The sequence below is a fragment of the Eubalaena glacialis genome, chromosome 11 (genome assembly GCF_028564815.1).
Source record: "Eubalaena glacialis isolate mEubGla1 chromosome 11, mEubGla1.1.hap2.+ XY, whole genome shotgun sequence".
Taxonomy (NCBI): Eukaryota; Metazoa; Chordata; class Mammalia; order Artiodactyla; family Balaenidae; genus Eubalaena; species Eubalaena glacialis.
This window is the reverse complement of record NC_083726.1, coordinates 60,987,609-61,002,087: the sequence shown is the minus strand read 5'-3', so window position 1 is coordinate 61,002,087 and position 14,479 is coordinate 60,987,609. Positions and strand designations below refer to the sequence as shown.

The 14,479-nt window shown below is 36.6% G+C and overlaps 1 protein-coding gene across 1 annotated transcript; it reads left to right on the top strand.

The window, feature by feature from the left end:
- The first annotated feature begins 10,673 nt into the window (after positions 1-10,673).
- Positions 10,674-11,651, top strand: LOC133101167 (olfactory receptor 9K2). Its single transcript, XM_061205843.1, has one exon. The coding sequence runs from the start codon at positions 10,710-10,712 to the stop codon at positions 11,649-11,651; it is 942 nt and encodes a 313-aa protein (XP_061061826.1). The 5' UTR covers positions 10,674-10,709.
- Positions 11,652-14,479: the final 2,828 nt, after the last annotated feature.

Below are 14,479 nucleotides of genomic sequence, written 5' to 3'. Positions count from 1 at the left end.
AGCCCCGGTCTTGGAAGATCCCACATGCCGCGGAGCAACTAGGCCCGTGAGCCACAACTACTGAGCCTGCGCGTCTGGAGTCTGTGCTCCGCAGCGGGAGGGGCCACGACGGTGAGAGGCCCACGCACCGCGATGAAGAGTGGCGCCCGCTCGCCGCAACTAGAGAAAGCCCTCGCACAGAAACGAAGACCCAACACAGCCAAAAATAAATAAATAAATAAATAAATAAATAATAAAAATAAAGGAATTCCTTTAAAAAAAAGAATCACAATCCTTTACAATAACCTCCATGGATAGCTGGAATATATGTAAATGTACATACATGTTTGTGTGCATGTATGTGTGTGTCTGTCTATGTATGAGTGTGTTTGGGTTATTTGAATATGGGGTAATTTTAAAATGTGATTAGTCCTAAATATCAGATGTCAATTGAGAAGGGAATGGTGGTTAAAGCAGCATCCCACAGATTTGATAGGTATTAAGGGAAGCCAAGTTCTAGAGAAAGTCGTGCCAGAGTTATCATCTTTATAGTTGATATAAGTAATGCCTTACCAAACTTGTCTAAATAGCTCTTTATTCCTAGTTAAACAATTACAGTGCCTACGTCAGGACAACATTAAATTCTAGACAAGAACTAAACCTAAGAAATAAAATATAATTACCAGTTTTGTCCGTGTACTTGGCATTGTGAAAACCTAAAATATGGATCTTTGATTAGGTCTTCTATTTTTCTGTTTTTGTTTAGATAGCAAAGCCTCCTATGATGAATGCACAACTGCATACATCTTTATGGGTTAATGTTTATTAGCGTAAGAGATTTGAGAAATAAATATTCTTATTGAATAGATAAGGAGAGAAACTAAGTGACAATAAGTCAAGGTTATATTTATCTCCTTCTCCCTAAACCTGTGGATCTACCATTTTTCTTGGTGCTCAGAGTCTACCATTTTTCTTGATATTCAGAAAAATGTCATTTGAGGGTAGAATACGAATCCAAATCAGCTTGGGAAACTGAGCTTTGGCATTGATTATTATAAGTCTGGAAATACTCTTTTTAGGTTTAGGTTTTACTTATTTCCATTGCATGTCTATTACCCTTAGAATATCACTCTTTGATGTATCTAACAAGTGTGGGTTATGAAGGACTATTGGGAAAAGGCAATAAAATATTGAATAAGAATATAGCCTAGATTAATTCGCTTTAGTTTTTAGTCTTGTGGATTACATTTTCTGTTTTGTAGCCATAGCAGATTACAGTATTCCTGTGTATAACCTCAAAAGTGGCATTGCTTAAATCACTCCAAATGTTGGAAGAAATCCGGGAAATCTGAAAATCAAGGCAGATTGCTTTCAAACGTGTTAAATTAAGCTCTCTCTTACTTTCTTTTAATTGTCATAAACATTTTTCTTGGTAAATTTTTTTCTGGGTTCACAGGCCTTATATGAAAAGTAGTGCCTAATTTATATCTCTCTTGTTACATGTGCCATCAAGATTCCATCAGAACAACCCAGTGTCTTACCAAACTTTTGTTGGCTTTTATTGACAAAGTGTATTCTTTTTCAATGATGCATGGATTGCTTACAAAACGTTATCACATTCCAAGGGAGTCTGAAGATTGTATTCTGCATCATGTACATCATAAGTCGTTACTTTGAGGGGACTTGAAAACTGTATCCACATGGAGAAGTGTTTCAATAGGGATGTGATCTTGAGAGGCTGAAGATTGCATTAGACGTCTCAAACACTTAATTTGTTCGTACTGCATTGTCTCATCTTCCCTGGTTACAAATTTTTGGACATGCATGTATATTGATTGTCCTATAACATCATGTGCTGTATTTTGTCTTTAATTTTTTTGATTGTTAATGTTTACCTAATGTTTAGTGTATTGATGCAGAAATTTGGTGAGGGCGTTTATACTAATATTTTCTATTGCTAGGATGCTAAGATTCTGTGACTCACATAATTGCAAATGATAATTCAAAAATTCACAAATGTAAGTTAAAATTAGTAAATTAAACATCTGTTGGACAAACACCCAAAGCTTGCTCCATTTGTGTTTCCTTAGGATAATTTTAACTCTTATTATGAGATTTAAATTGTCGTGGTGATTGGAATAGCTGAACTGATTAGATATTGCAGAAATGTTGAAATTTGAATAGGTATTGGACTGTTATTCTTACTCTTGTGAAGTATGAGATGTCACTTTATCCTATCCCATAATATCAGTATAAGTCATAAAATCAACAAAAAATTTTGAGTGTGCATAAGCTATTATATAAGTGATCTCAGTGAGTACAAAGCTACTTACTGTTAAGGGCTGGAGAGGGAGGGAGGGGAAGAAGAGGGAAAGGATGGGATAAGAAAAAAGCAAGGTATCCTGAAACAGAAAAGGGAATCCATTTCAACATCATTTCTTTTTTCTTTTTCTTTTCTTTTTTTTTAGTTGAAGAACAGATTTTGTTTTCCTTTCTTTAAAATTCTTTTTCAAATTCTTTTCCCATTTAGGTTGTTATATAATATTGAGCAGAGTTCCCTGTGCTATACAGTAGGTCCTTGTTGGTTATCCATTTTCAATATAGCAGTGTGTACATGACAATCCCAAACTCCCTAACTATCCCTCCCCACCACCATTCCCCACTGGTAACCATAAGTTCGTTCTCTAAGTTTGTGAGTTTGTTTCTGTTTTGTGAATAAGATCATTTGTGTCCTTTTTTTTAAAAAAGATTCCATATATAAGTGATATCTCATGCAACTTAATATCATCAAAACAAACAACCCAATCAAAAAAATGGGCAGAAGACCTAAATAGACATTTCTCCAAAGAAGACATACAGATGGTCAACATCATTTCTTAATTATTCTAATTTGTAAAAATAAAAGACAAACCCCCCCAAAACTTTAATCAAAGACTAATTTTTATATTTCTTACTTTTACAGAATATGACTTCTAGATTTTAAAAATAGTTTCTTCTTTCCTTATCAACTTGTAAACAATCACTCATTTATTCACATTGTTTGGCACTGCGATGATGGGTATCAGTTTCCTCAACTGCATGTCTTATAGTTAGGTTTCTTTAGTGGCAACCCACAAAACTGAACTTTGGATGACTTAAGCAAAAGATGAATAATTAGATATATAAAATTTTCTTTTGCTCTGGTGGCACATACACAATGATAAGGCTGGAGAAAGTGAGTCCCTAGGCAGCATTCTAGGAAGTTAGAGAGTGAAAAACAGACAAGGAACCTTCAAATAGGATCCAAACTTGTCAAATGTCACACTATTAGAAATATTTACTTCAAGAAATTTCAGGCTCTTTGTCCCTCTGCTGGATAGTTCTGAGACAGGGTCTAAATAGCTCTAAAAGTCCACAAAATGTTTGGGCATATACTTTTCTTCAGTGTTTGGTCACCCAAAAATTAGACACAAATATTTAAAGAAGGTTTGTTGGAAGGATTTCAGTTCATATCTTACTCAAGAGTATCCAGCCTTCTCTTCATTCCAGTGACTCTCTGTGAACCAACTCAGGTCTAAGAATTGGGAGATGGGTATGATCTGAATCATGGTGGCTCAAGTCAGCTTTCTGTTGATTGGAGAGAGCTAATCTTTCTTTCTCTCTCTCTCTATCTCTCTCTCTCCCTCATAAGAGTGTCCACTTTCTTTATTCCTAGATACTTCATGATTACCTAACCTTAGGTGGAGATTACTATACCACACCCATCCTTTGGACTAATAAGCTAGAGTTGCTACTGTTATGTTAACCAAATCTTCCTTTGCTCTCTCAGTCAGAGGCCACAGTTTGAACTCTCTCACTCCTCTATTCTCACTGATATCAGGAAGGCCATTTTAAGTTTAATGTCTGCCACCAACATCCTTAGAGAGAAGCATCCCAGCTGCTTTGAAAGTTGCTGGCTGTTTGCTTTGTCACTGGTGAAGGGAAGATTTTCTGACACCTCAGGGGCATCTAACCAGGATATATGAGACAAGAACTTCTATGTTTAATCCTCCTTGGCACTGCTATCTCCTAAAGATATTGAATTTCTTTTTCTACACTTTTCCCAAAGTGTTCTAGTGTCTTAACTTCCTTTAGAGATATCCAGTATTAGTTAATGAATTGTATTCATCAACCCAACCATTAGACTTTGACTTATTTACATGAGCTAGCACACTAATTGTCAAAGGCTTTGGTAAGTAAGAATTCTGCCCAGTATCTCCCTCCCCCTCAAGTAAAAGAGCCCTAAAAATTCATTCACACCAAAACACTTTTGCTAATACGTATCCAAAAAACACTCATAATTTTAAGCCAGTCTTCCACAAATTCTGCATCTGCCTTGGAGCAGTATTCATGTCTCAGCATGCTGGGTTCTGGTGCTAATAATCCAGCTCATAAAATGAAAATGAGGAGTGGAATGAAAGGGGAGTTAGCTTCTTCCTTCAAGGGAACTTCCCCAGCTAAAGGAGTAGCAGCATCTTAAAGTGAGCAGGGAATAACTCTGTCAGGGAGGTAGGTCTGCTTTCTTGTGCAAAGGTGGTTGCGTAGAGTTTCCAAAATGTCCGAATTTTGAAATGTTTTAAGTAATGTTACAAACCTAGGAATCCTCAGTTAATTGTATGAGAGATATTGAAGGAATGAATCAACATACTTTGTGTTCAGCAAACCAAAAATTTACACTCTGGGTTTAGTTTTCTGCAATTTCATATCTGCAGCTGTAAAATATAGATTATTTTGTTATGGTGACAAGTTCCCTATCTAAAGAGAATTTAAGAATCTGACCTCAATTTTTGCTTTAAATTGTCAGAAGTACTCACAGCATGTTGCAGTCTTTGAATTACCCTTGCCATAATTACATCTCATAAAGGTAACTCTATTGGTCCATCAGATACTTGCTTTCGGTGGGTATATGATTCCATTTAACCGTGTGGTAAGTTATAGACATTTTTGCCACAAATTATGCAAACAGCTAGCTAGGTTCTATGCTTAATATAAAATAAAGTTTCTTTTTCTTATATCATATTTTTGGCCAGATAAGCAATTAGGCCCAAACCCTAGTTTTCCCTGAAGCAATTACATCCATGCATTCCCTGGAACTGATTTTGAATATTTGTTTAAAGTTTTGGATACAAGTAACAGAAACTTAGTTAAGTAACCTAGGCAAAAAGTTATTTATTAGAAGGGTAAGGGTATTGGTTAACACACAGAATTGATAGGAAGGCAGAAGTTTCATGTTTAAAGCAGGGTAAGACCAAATACATTGCAGAGAACGAAGAAGCAAGATATATAGGAATGGTCTGGCAGGGATCCATCTGAAAAAAAGTGTCACAAGTTGGAAATATAAACTTCAAGTATTATCATTCTCTGAGTCACGCTGCTAAAACTTCAAATTCCAGTGAGGAAGCATTCTATTGGCCTTTCTTTGGTATGGGCCTGTTTGCCAAAGGAAGATAAGACACCTAAATTGAGTCCAGTAGACTATCAAAATGGAATTTCCTAATGCCTCAAAAATAAATTAGGTGTTATTAAGGAAGGGGAAATGGAAACCAGAGAGCAAAAAAGCAATACATAGCCACTGTACAGTTTGTATTTCATGAAACAGTTCATGAAAAAGAGACAAGATTTTTTAACATATATATATTCATTCTTTTTCAGATTCTTTTCCATTATAGGTTATTACAAGATACTGAGTATAGTTCCCTGTGCTATACAGTAGGTCCTCGTTGTTTACCTATTTTATATATAGTAGTGTGTATATGTTAATCCCAAACTCCTAATTTATCTCTCCCCTGCTCCCCACCACTATCCACTTTGGTAACCGTAAGTTTGTTTTCTATGTCTGTGAATCTACTTCTGTTTTGTAAATAAGTTCATTTGTATCACTTTTTGTAGATTCCACATATAAGTGATATATGATATTTGTCTTTGTCTGACTTACTTCACTTAATGTGATAATCTCTAGGTCCATCCATGTTGCTGTAAATGGCATTATTTCATTCTTTTTTATGACTGAGTAATATTCCATTTTGTGTGTGTGTGTGTGTGTGTGTGTGTGTGTGTGTGTGTGTATACACATACCACATCTTTATCCATTCATCCGTTGATGGACATTTAAGGTGTTTCCATGTCTTGGCTATTGTAAATAGTGCTGCTGTGAGCATTGGGGTGCATGTATCTTTTCTAATTAGAGTTTTCCCTGGATATATGCCCAGGAGTGGGATTGCTCGATCATATGGTAACTCTGTTTTTAGTTTTTAAAGGAATCTCCATACTGTTTTCCATAGAGGCTGCACCAAATTCCATTCCCACCAACAGTGTAGGAGGCTTCCCTTTTCTCCACACCCTCTCCAGCATTTATTGTTTGTGGATTTTTAATGATGGCCATTCTGACTGGTGTGAGGTGAAAGTAAGCACCCCTGGCCTTCAAAGCCAAACTTTCTGGAGGCTCATCTTCTCATCTTCCTAGCACAGGAATCCTGTGCTGGGCATCCTGATATGAGCCTCAGACCCCTCGCTCCTTGGGGAGAACCTCTGCAATTGTAATTATTCTCCTGCTTGTAGGTCACCCACCTGTTTGTGGGTCGCCCTGGAGTATGGGTCTTGGCTGAACTGAGACTCTGCCCCTCCTACCCTTCTCGTTGTGGTTTCTTCTTTATACCTTTAGTTGTAGAAGATATTTTCTGGTAAGTTCTGGTTTTACTTATAAATAGCTGTTCTGTAAATAGTTGTAATTTTGATGTGCCCCTGAGAGGAGGTGAGCTCAGGGTCTTCTTATTCTGCCATCTTGGGAATTCTCTGCTCAAATTGCTTCTGCTAATACTGGTATACCCTATTAGGACTCAACAAATGTCTTATTCACTATTATGCCATATTGCACTAGTGCTTTGGTGCAAGGCACTCACTTTACAAGAAGAGAAGTAAGGTGATGCACTCATACCCATGAAAGTCAATAGAATTATCATGCAGCTAGTCAAACAGAGTCAGATGAATTTATGGAATGGTGGAATCACTTATTGAAGACTCAGTTGTTGAACCAATTGGCTGGCAATACTTTACAAAATTGGGTTATTGTCATCCAGGATATGGTCTGTGCTCTGCATTCAGAACCAATTTATGAAGATATTTCTTTCCTAATCAGACTATGGTCCAACTACAATGGGTCAGAGTGGGAATGCCAACCACCACTATAAAACCTACTAACCCACTCTCAACGTTTTTTCTTCACTGTCTGAGACGTTTGACTTTGCTGAATTAGAATACCTACTACCCAACAGACAGATGATTTTACTAGGGGACACAGCAATTGCTCCTGCCTCCTGGGCATACATTTCACTGAACCACAGGTAAAAAAATGCTTTGTATTCTTTTGGGTAACTGATACTGATTAGCAAAAGATATTAATAGAAAGGAGAAAAGGAGGAGTATGGTAGTGACCCAGGGAATTTTCCAGGATGCCTCCTAATACTAATATTAATGAACAACTACAGCAATTCAACATGACAAGACCACAAGGGCTCAGATCCTTCAGCAATGAGGTTTGCATCACCCCACCAGGTAAACAACTTTTGGACACTGTGGTTATTGTTGAGACCAGGGGGAATATGGAAAGAAAAATACCAACTATTGCCTTCAACCAGTTGCACATATAAGGACTTCAGGAGCCACCATTATTTTCTTCCTTTTTACCTATTCTCCTTCCCTTACTATGTTACAACATGTATTTATGGCAGTTAGCTTAATGATTTAATTTATATCAAATACAAATTGGGATTTTCTTGACTGATATAAAACAGTTTAAAAATTATTTTGAAGTGTATATAATGACTGTTGAGAAATTAACTTAATACATGACATCTGGATAAACATCTTTGAATCAATTACAGTTACAAAGTGAACCTATCTTTAGATATAGTTAATCATTATCTATCCTTTACTTAACCAATTAGGGGGCACTTACTGGGCTTTGCCCCACATCTTAGTCATGCTGCTGTACTCTTTATTATCAATTATTATTGACACAATGTATCTAAAGAATAAATATGGAGAGTTTTGAGTGAAAATGAAATGAACTTTACGGCTAGGAACAAAATTTCCCTGTTAGTTATGTTTCATAATATAATATTTCCTTTCATATCTATTTCTATTTGCCTACCAAAAACTTTGCTGAAATGATAAATTGAAATGCTCCTTTTCAGTGAAGAAATTAAGACTGAAAGATGGTTTTGGTCCCTCCCAAAGGATTCTCACAATAAGAAAACAGCTCTTGTATGTATTTTGACTCCTATTAGGCTTAGGCTCCTTTTTGTTCCCATTTTCTTTCTTTCTTTTCTTCTTTTCTTTTTAAAATCTGGAGTCTCTGTGTTCCTCATGGACCTTGGCTCTGGAGCCTAGATATCTTAATAACTAACTTATGCTTCTTTCTTTCCCAGGAGGCCTATCTCCCAGAAGGTGAGGGAAACCTCAATGCTGTAATTATTTGAAAAATGTGCATTGTTATGTCAAAACCAAAGCCATTATAAATAACCGCTGCTGATATTTTGACAGATTATCAGAGATTCCAGATGATTCAGGGCCTCTACTTGGATATCTAAGACAATCTATTTTCCTTCTTAAAAGCGTTCAAGCACCCAAGAACGCAGGAGAGAGAATATCCTGCAGATTGATTCCTCAGGTTCACTTTGCATAACTACAGAATATAATTCCTGGAAATATTTCAGAGTTAGCCCAGCATCATTTGGAAAATTCACTTGTTTCTCTTTTTACAAAGGACGATAACATTTTCCAATATCAACTACTAAAGGAAAGGAGAGTAGTTTATATAGAGCAATAAGGAAAATAACTTTATTTTCTCTATGGGAAGAATATGAAACTGGGATAATGAACACACCTTTGGACATTTTTTTTGCGGGGAAGGGGTTCATTTTATCTTGACATAATGATTTTTCATTACTTGTAGTTGTAACATAGTCATTAATTAACTTTATGTTTACTCTTTCTAGAATTAATAACAAGACAAAAACATCAGAATTCTGCTGCTTCCTTTTACAGAATATGACAAATTACCCAACAATATAAGGTAAGAGTAAAATTTCAAACGTGAGTTTTTGACAATTAATAAATCACAAACCGACTACTTGTCTATTGGCTACCCTGGGAAAAACTCTCCCTTTTCAAGGCATAAATGGCTTCAGTCATAAACTTACTAACATTGGAATGAGTTTGATAGGAGTAAATCTCAAAAATTAAAATGATCTGTTTCCTTGCCCCTAGGCAAGATTAAAGAAATATAAATAAAATATATCATTTTTCAAAAAAGATTTCACAACTACTTTAGTTTCTTTTCACTGCCTAAATAGCTTATACTTCCTCAGACCCTAAGTATGATCTTTTTAAAATCTTGCTCCTTTATAATTATTTGAATATTTAATTTTTGATGGAGTTGGTGCATAACAAAAATGTATCAAGAAGACATCATGCCATTTTCCTGGAAGTCATCTTTTTTTAGGCAAAATATTACACTTCTCTCAGATTTCTTTATCAAAGGTGATAGATATCACACAGTGATTAAGAGCATGGATTCTGGAGCCAGGTTTCTTGGCTTCAAATTCCAATTCTGACCCTAGTATGTGGCTTTCAACATATATTATTTCTTGGTACCTCATTTTCCTTACTGTAAACTGGGGACTATAATAGTACTCAGCTCATATTATTGTTTTATGTATTAAATGAGCTACTATGAAAGCATTTAGAAAAGTAGCCTATAAAAGGTGCCACATAATGTTTGCTATTATTATTGTTGTCTAAGCAGAGTCACGCATATAAAGCCCTGAGGGGAAAGAGGGACCATGAGTTCAAAATCTTGCTTGAGCTGTCTAGTAAATGAACTAATGATGGCTGTGAAGGTTATATCCAGGGTAAATAAGAATTCAATCAACAATTTCTTCATATGTATCTTTTGTTCAGTATCCATTTCTAAAGAAATTCTTCTGTCTAGTCAGTGTAAGGCTTTTTCTTTAAAAACTATGAGCTGTCAGTTGAGGAAATGCAGGGAAATTGTATTTATGAAAGGGGTTTTGAGGTTCATCTGGAGAAATAGCATGCAAGTGCTAATAATTTTTGTGCTTGGTTGTGCACAACTTTTTCTTTGTTAAGTATATAACTTACATCGGAATCGAAAGTTTCCATTACCCACAAAAAGTAATTGCACCTTTTAAGCAGTCTTAAAATTCAGTCACTTTCTTTGTATCTGCTGGTACTTAAGCCCTCCAAGCTAAGTTTTCCTAAACTAGACTACTGAAGCCCCTAATATCTCTAAACCCAGACACCAAAATTGCTTAAAAGTGTCATTTATTGAAATATTTGTGCTCTCTCCCAATCACTGTTTCATGACATTAAATTTATTGCATAAATCATGAATTGGAAATATATACAGAAGTGATACTTGCAAATGTGAAAGGTATTTGGATGAAAAGGCATGGAATCAGACTCAGAGTTAAGCTCTAATTCCACCACTCGTATGAATTAGGACATAAAACTAACCTTTTGGTTCCTCAGCCGTTGCAGTTGGCTTAAATTTAAGTCACTGCAATTTTTAAGGTTAAAATAAATAATGATTTTAGAATAGCTTTGTGAATACTAATACTGTAAGAGATTATTTGTAACTAGGATGAGTTCATTTGTTTATTTTGCCTTGTGCCTCTCAGCAGGTTTCTGGCATGGCTGACAGGGGAACAAGCAATCGCTCAGAAGTGACTGACTTCATTCTTGTAGGCTTCAGGGTCCGCCCAGAGCTCCACATTCTCCTCTTCCTGCTATTTCTGCTTGTCTATGCCATGATCCTTCTAGGGAATGTCGGCATGATGGTCATCATTATGACCGATCCCCGGCTGAACACACCAATGTATTTCTTCCTGGGCAACCTCTCCTTCATTGATCTCTTCTGTTCATCTGTTATTGTACCCAAGGCGATGATCAACTTCTGGTCTGAGAGCAAGTCCATTTCCTTTGCAGCCTGTCTGACCCAGTTCTTTCTCTTTACCCTCTTCATTGTGACTGAGGGATTTCTCCTGGCAGCCATGGCTTACGACCGCTTCATTGCCATCTGCAGCCCACTCCTCTACTCTGTCCACATGTCAACACGTCTCTGTGCTCAGTTGGTGGTTGGTTCCTATTTTTGTGGCTGCATCAGCTCAATTCTTCAGACCAGCATGACATTTACTTTATCCTTTTGTGCTTCTCGGGCCATTGACCACTTTTACTGTGATACTCGCCCACTTGAGAGACTATCTTGTTCTGACCTCTTCATCCATAAAGTGGTTTCTTTCTCCTTATCTGGCATCATTATCTTGCCTACCATCATAGTTATTATTGTTTCTTATTTGTATATTGTGTCCACAGTTCTAAAGATACCCTCCACTGAGGGACGTAAGAAAGCCTTCTCCACCTGCAGCTCTCACCTGGGAGTCGTGAGTGTACTGTATGGTGCTGTATTTTTTATGTATCTCACTCCTGACAGATATCCTGAGCTGAGTAAAGTGGCCTCATTATGTTACACCCTAGTCACTCCCATGTTGAATCCTTTGATCTACTCTTTGAGAAACAAAGATGTCAAAGAGGCTCTAAACAAACTTTTGGAGAAGAAAAGTACTATTCTGTGATTATTCTTTCTCTTCCACTAATGATGTTGTGGCTGATTATTTTGTACTCCTGGCCATCAATGAAATTTATTCTCCCGAGTATCATAAAAATATTATTGAAAGCTTTTTAAGGTAATGTATCCTTCCCATATATTACTTTTTTTTTCCATCTGAGACATTGTCAATCCTAAATGTCCTGGATATTGGAGATGTTCTGGACATTAGAGAAGCATTTTTCAAGGTGAATCTTCACACTGATCTCAAATAACATTTTATTTCACGGAATTGATTTCTATTTATTTTTATGGCATACTGCTGAACACTATTTTTATATATTATTATAGCATTTAAGCAATTATTTTGTCTGATGTTAGTCTCTGGAATTGCTCCGTTGCTTGCACATTTTGGTCACTGACAAAAGTGTTCAACTTATTTTTTAAAGTAAAATATTTCTCAATTTTATTACTAGTTTCTCCAGCACATTAAATGGTGTTGACCTGAAACAAAAAGACTGCCAAATATTTCTCTAGCAAAGGTGGGTTTATTTGGGATCAGCAGAGAATTGCAATTTGTAGTCTGTAATCATGGTGAGCCACACACAAGTCCCTGCACGTCAAGGGAAGGAAAACAGTTTTATAGAGGGAAGAGGAAGTTGGGAGGGCTATAGAGAACAGAATCCCTGGCTTTTCATTGGCTGAGTCTTTGCCAGGGAAGAAGAGGAATCTTCTTCTTGTGTAGCCCTTCCAAAGGAATAGATCAAAGGATGAAAAACGCAGCATCATTTTGAGAAGAAAAGCCCTGTTCCTGAAAGAATGGGTTGAAGACTAGCCACCTTAGGAGAAGCAGCCCCCCTTCTGCAGGGAACAGGCTGAAGGCTAGTCAGTTTCAGTGGAACAGTCTGATCTCAAATCTTACCAAAGTGCCAAACGAGTACTAACCTAAAGAACAACGCCTTAACCAGAAAGACAAAACCTTTGTATAGATCCCAAATAAAGCCTGGAGATCTTCAAATGCAAAGAGGGTGCAAGCTCAGATCCAGGAGAAAGCCACACATTCAAACTCCAGGGTAGGTGAGAAAAACAGTAAGCAACAATGGGCTCAAATGAGGGTACTGCACCTGTTTGCTCACCAGTCCCAGAACTGTCGGTAGTCTTCTCTGGTCCCTGTATGGGCCACCGAAATGTTCCCCTGAAACAAATAGACTGCCAGGTATTTCTCCAGCAAACATGGGTTTACTGGGGAGCAGCAGAGAACCGCAATTCAGGGTCTGCAACCATGGCAAGACACGTGTAAGTCCCTGAATGGCAAGGGAAGGAGAACTCTTTTAAAGAAGGAAAAAGAAAGATTGGGTGCTATTGTGAACAAAGGGTCCCTGGCTTTTCATTGGCTGGGTCCTTGACAGGAAGGAAGAGGAGTCTCTGTCCTTCCTGCTGAGCTCTGTTTTTGTTGTTGGGCGTGAGAGCTCCCCTCTCTCTGAGCTTCCAACTCTATTTAACTGAGGTTTCTGTTGACTCATTTTTTTACAATCATTGCTGAATTTTCACTATTTTATACATGTTCTATCAAGAAGAAGTAATAAGAAGAAACAAACAATAAATAATCTTCATTATAGGCATTAACTTGGGAAATTGTATATTGAGTGTGTCTGAGGCCCTGCTTGTTGCTGGATCCTAAAATAAAGAACCAAAGTGGGGGACAGAGATATACAAACATTTTTGAGCAATCATTCCCTCAACTGGATCTTCATAATTCTTTCCTATATTAATTATTTAAGGAATATTTAATGAAAGTATAGAAGTCAGGCATTCATCAAAATAGACTGTGACCCAAAATTTACTATGTCTCTGTATCTTCATTTATTTGATTAATTTTATTTACTCTCTGTGTAATATGTTCTGGTCTTGTGGTAGGCTCAGGTATAAATAACCTTATTCTTTAGGGAATCTACAATTTAATGTGGGAATCAGATCCTTGGACAGATAATTAAAATCTGGAGATTTTATTTTATTGTTTATTGTATGCGAACAATAAACATAGAGATTTATTGTGGGGTGGGGTGCCTGAGAGTGGGTGTCGGCGATCAGGGAAAGTCTTCTTAGGGTTATATGGAAAATATATTTAAAGGACATAAGATTGGAGTCAGGGAAACTGCTGTATCACTTTATATTATTGATGGGGCTTGAAGTATGCAAATGTAAATTTTAAAAGGCTTATTTAAAAATGACAGGTGAAATACACAGAACATAATAACTGATTAGTATGAGGGGAATGTACCAAAGGAGGTGTGTCTCATCTTTTTTAACTTGAATGATGTGTGTGGTGATGGTACAAACACATAAAAAGTAAAGGAGCTCTTAGCAAACTACAAATAGAAGGGAATTTCCTTAACTTGAAAAGTAACATCTACCAAAAACCTAGAGCTAAGATCATATTTAATGGTGAGAAACCAGAAGATTTCTTGCTAAGATTAGGAACAAGGCAAGGAAGTCCCCACTACAAAACCTTTTCAACATCCAGCTGTAAGTCTTAGCTAATGCAATAGACAAGAAAAGGAAAGTGTTATGGGCTGAATTATGTTTTTCAAAACTCATATTTTGAAGCCCTAACCCCAGTACTGTAGTATATGACTATAGAGTTGAACCTTGAACAACACGGGTTTAAACTGTGCAGATCCACTTATACACGAATTTTTTTGTTCAATAAATGTATTAGAAATTTGTTTGATATTTGCGACAAAAAACTTGCAGACGAACTATGTAGCCTAGAAATATTGAAAAAATTAAGAAAAAGTTAGGTATGTCATGAATACATAAAATGTATGTAGATACTACTCTATTTTATCATGTACT

What these genes read in the sequence shown, in the direction of transcription:
- LOC133101167 (XM_061205843.1), top strand. Translation starts at nt 10,710, where the DNA reads ATGGCTGACAGGGGAACAAGCAATCGCTCAGAAGTGACTGACTTCATT.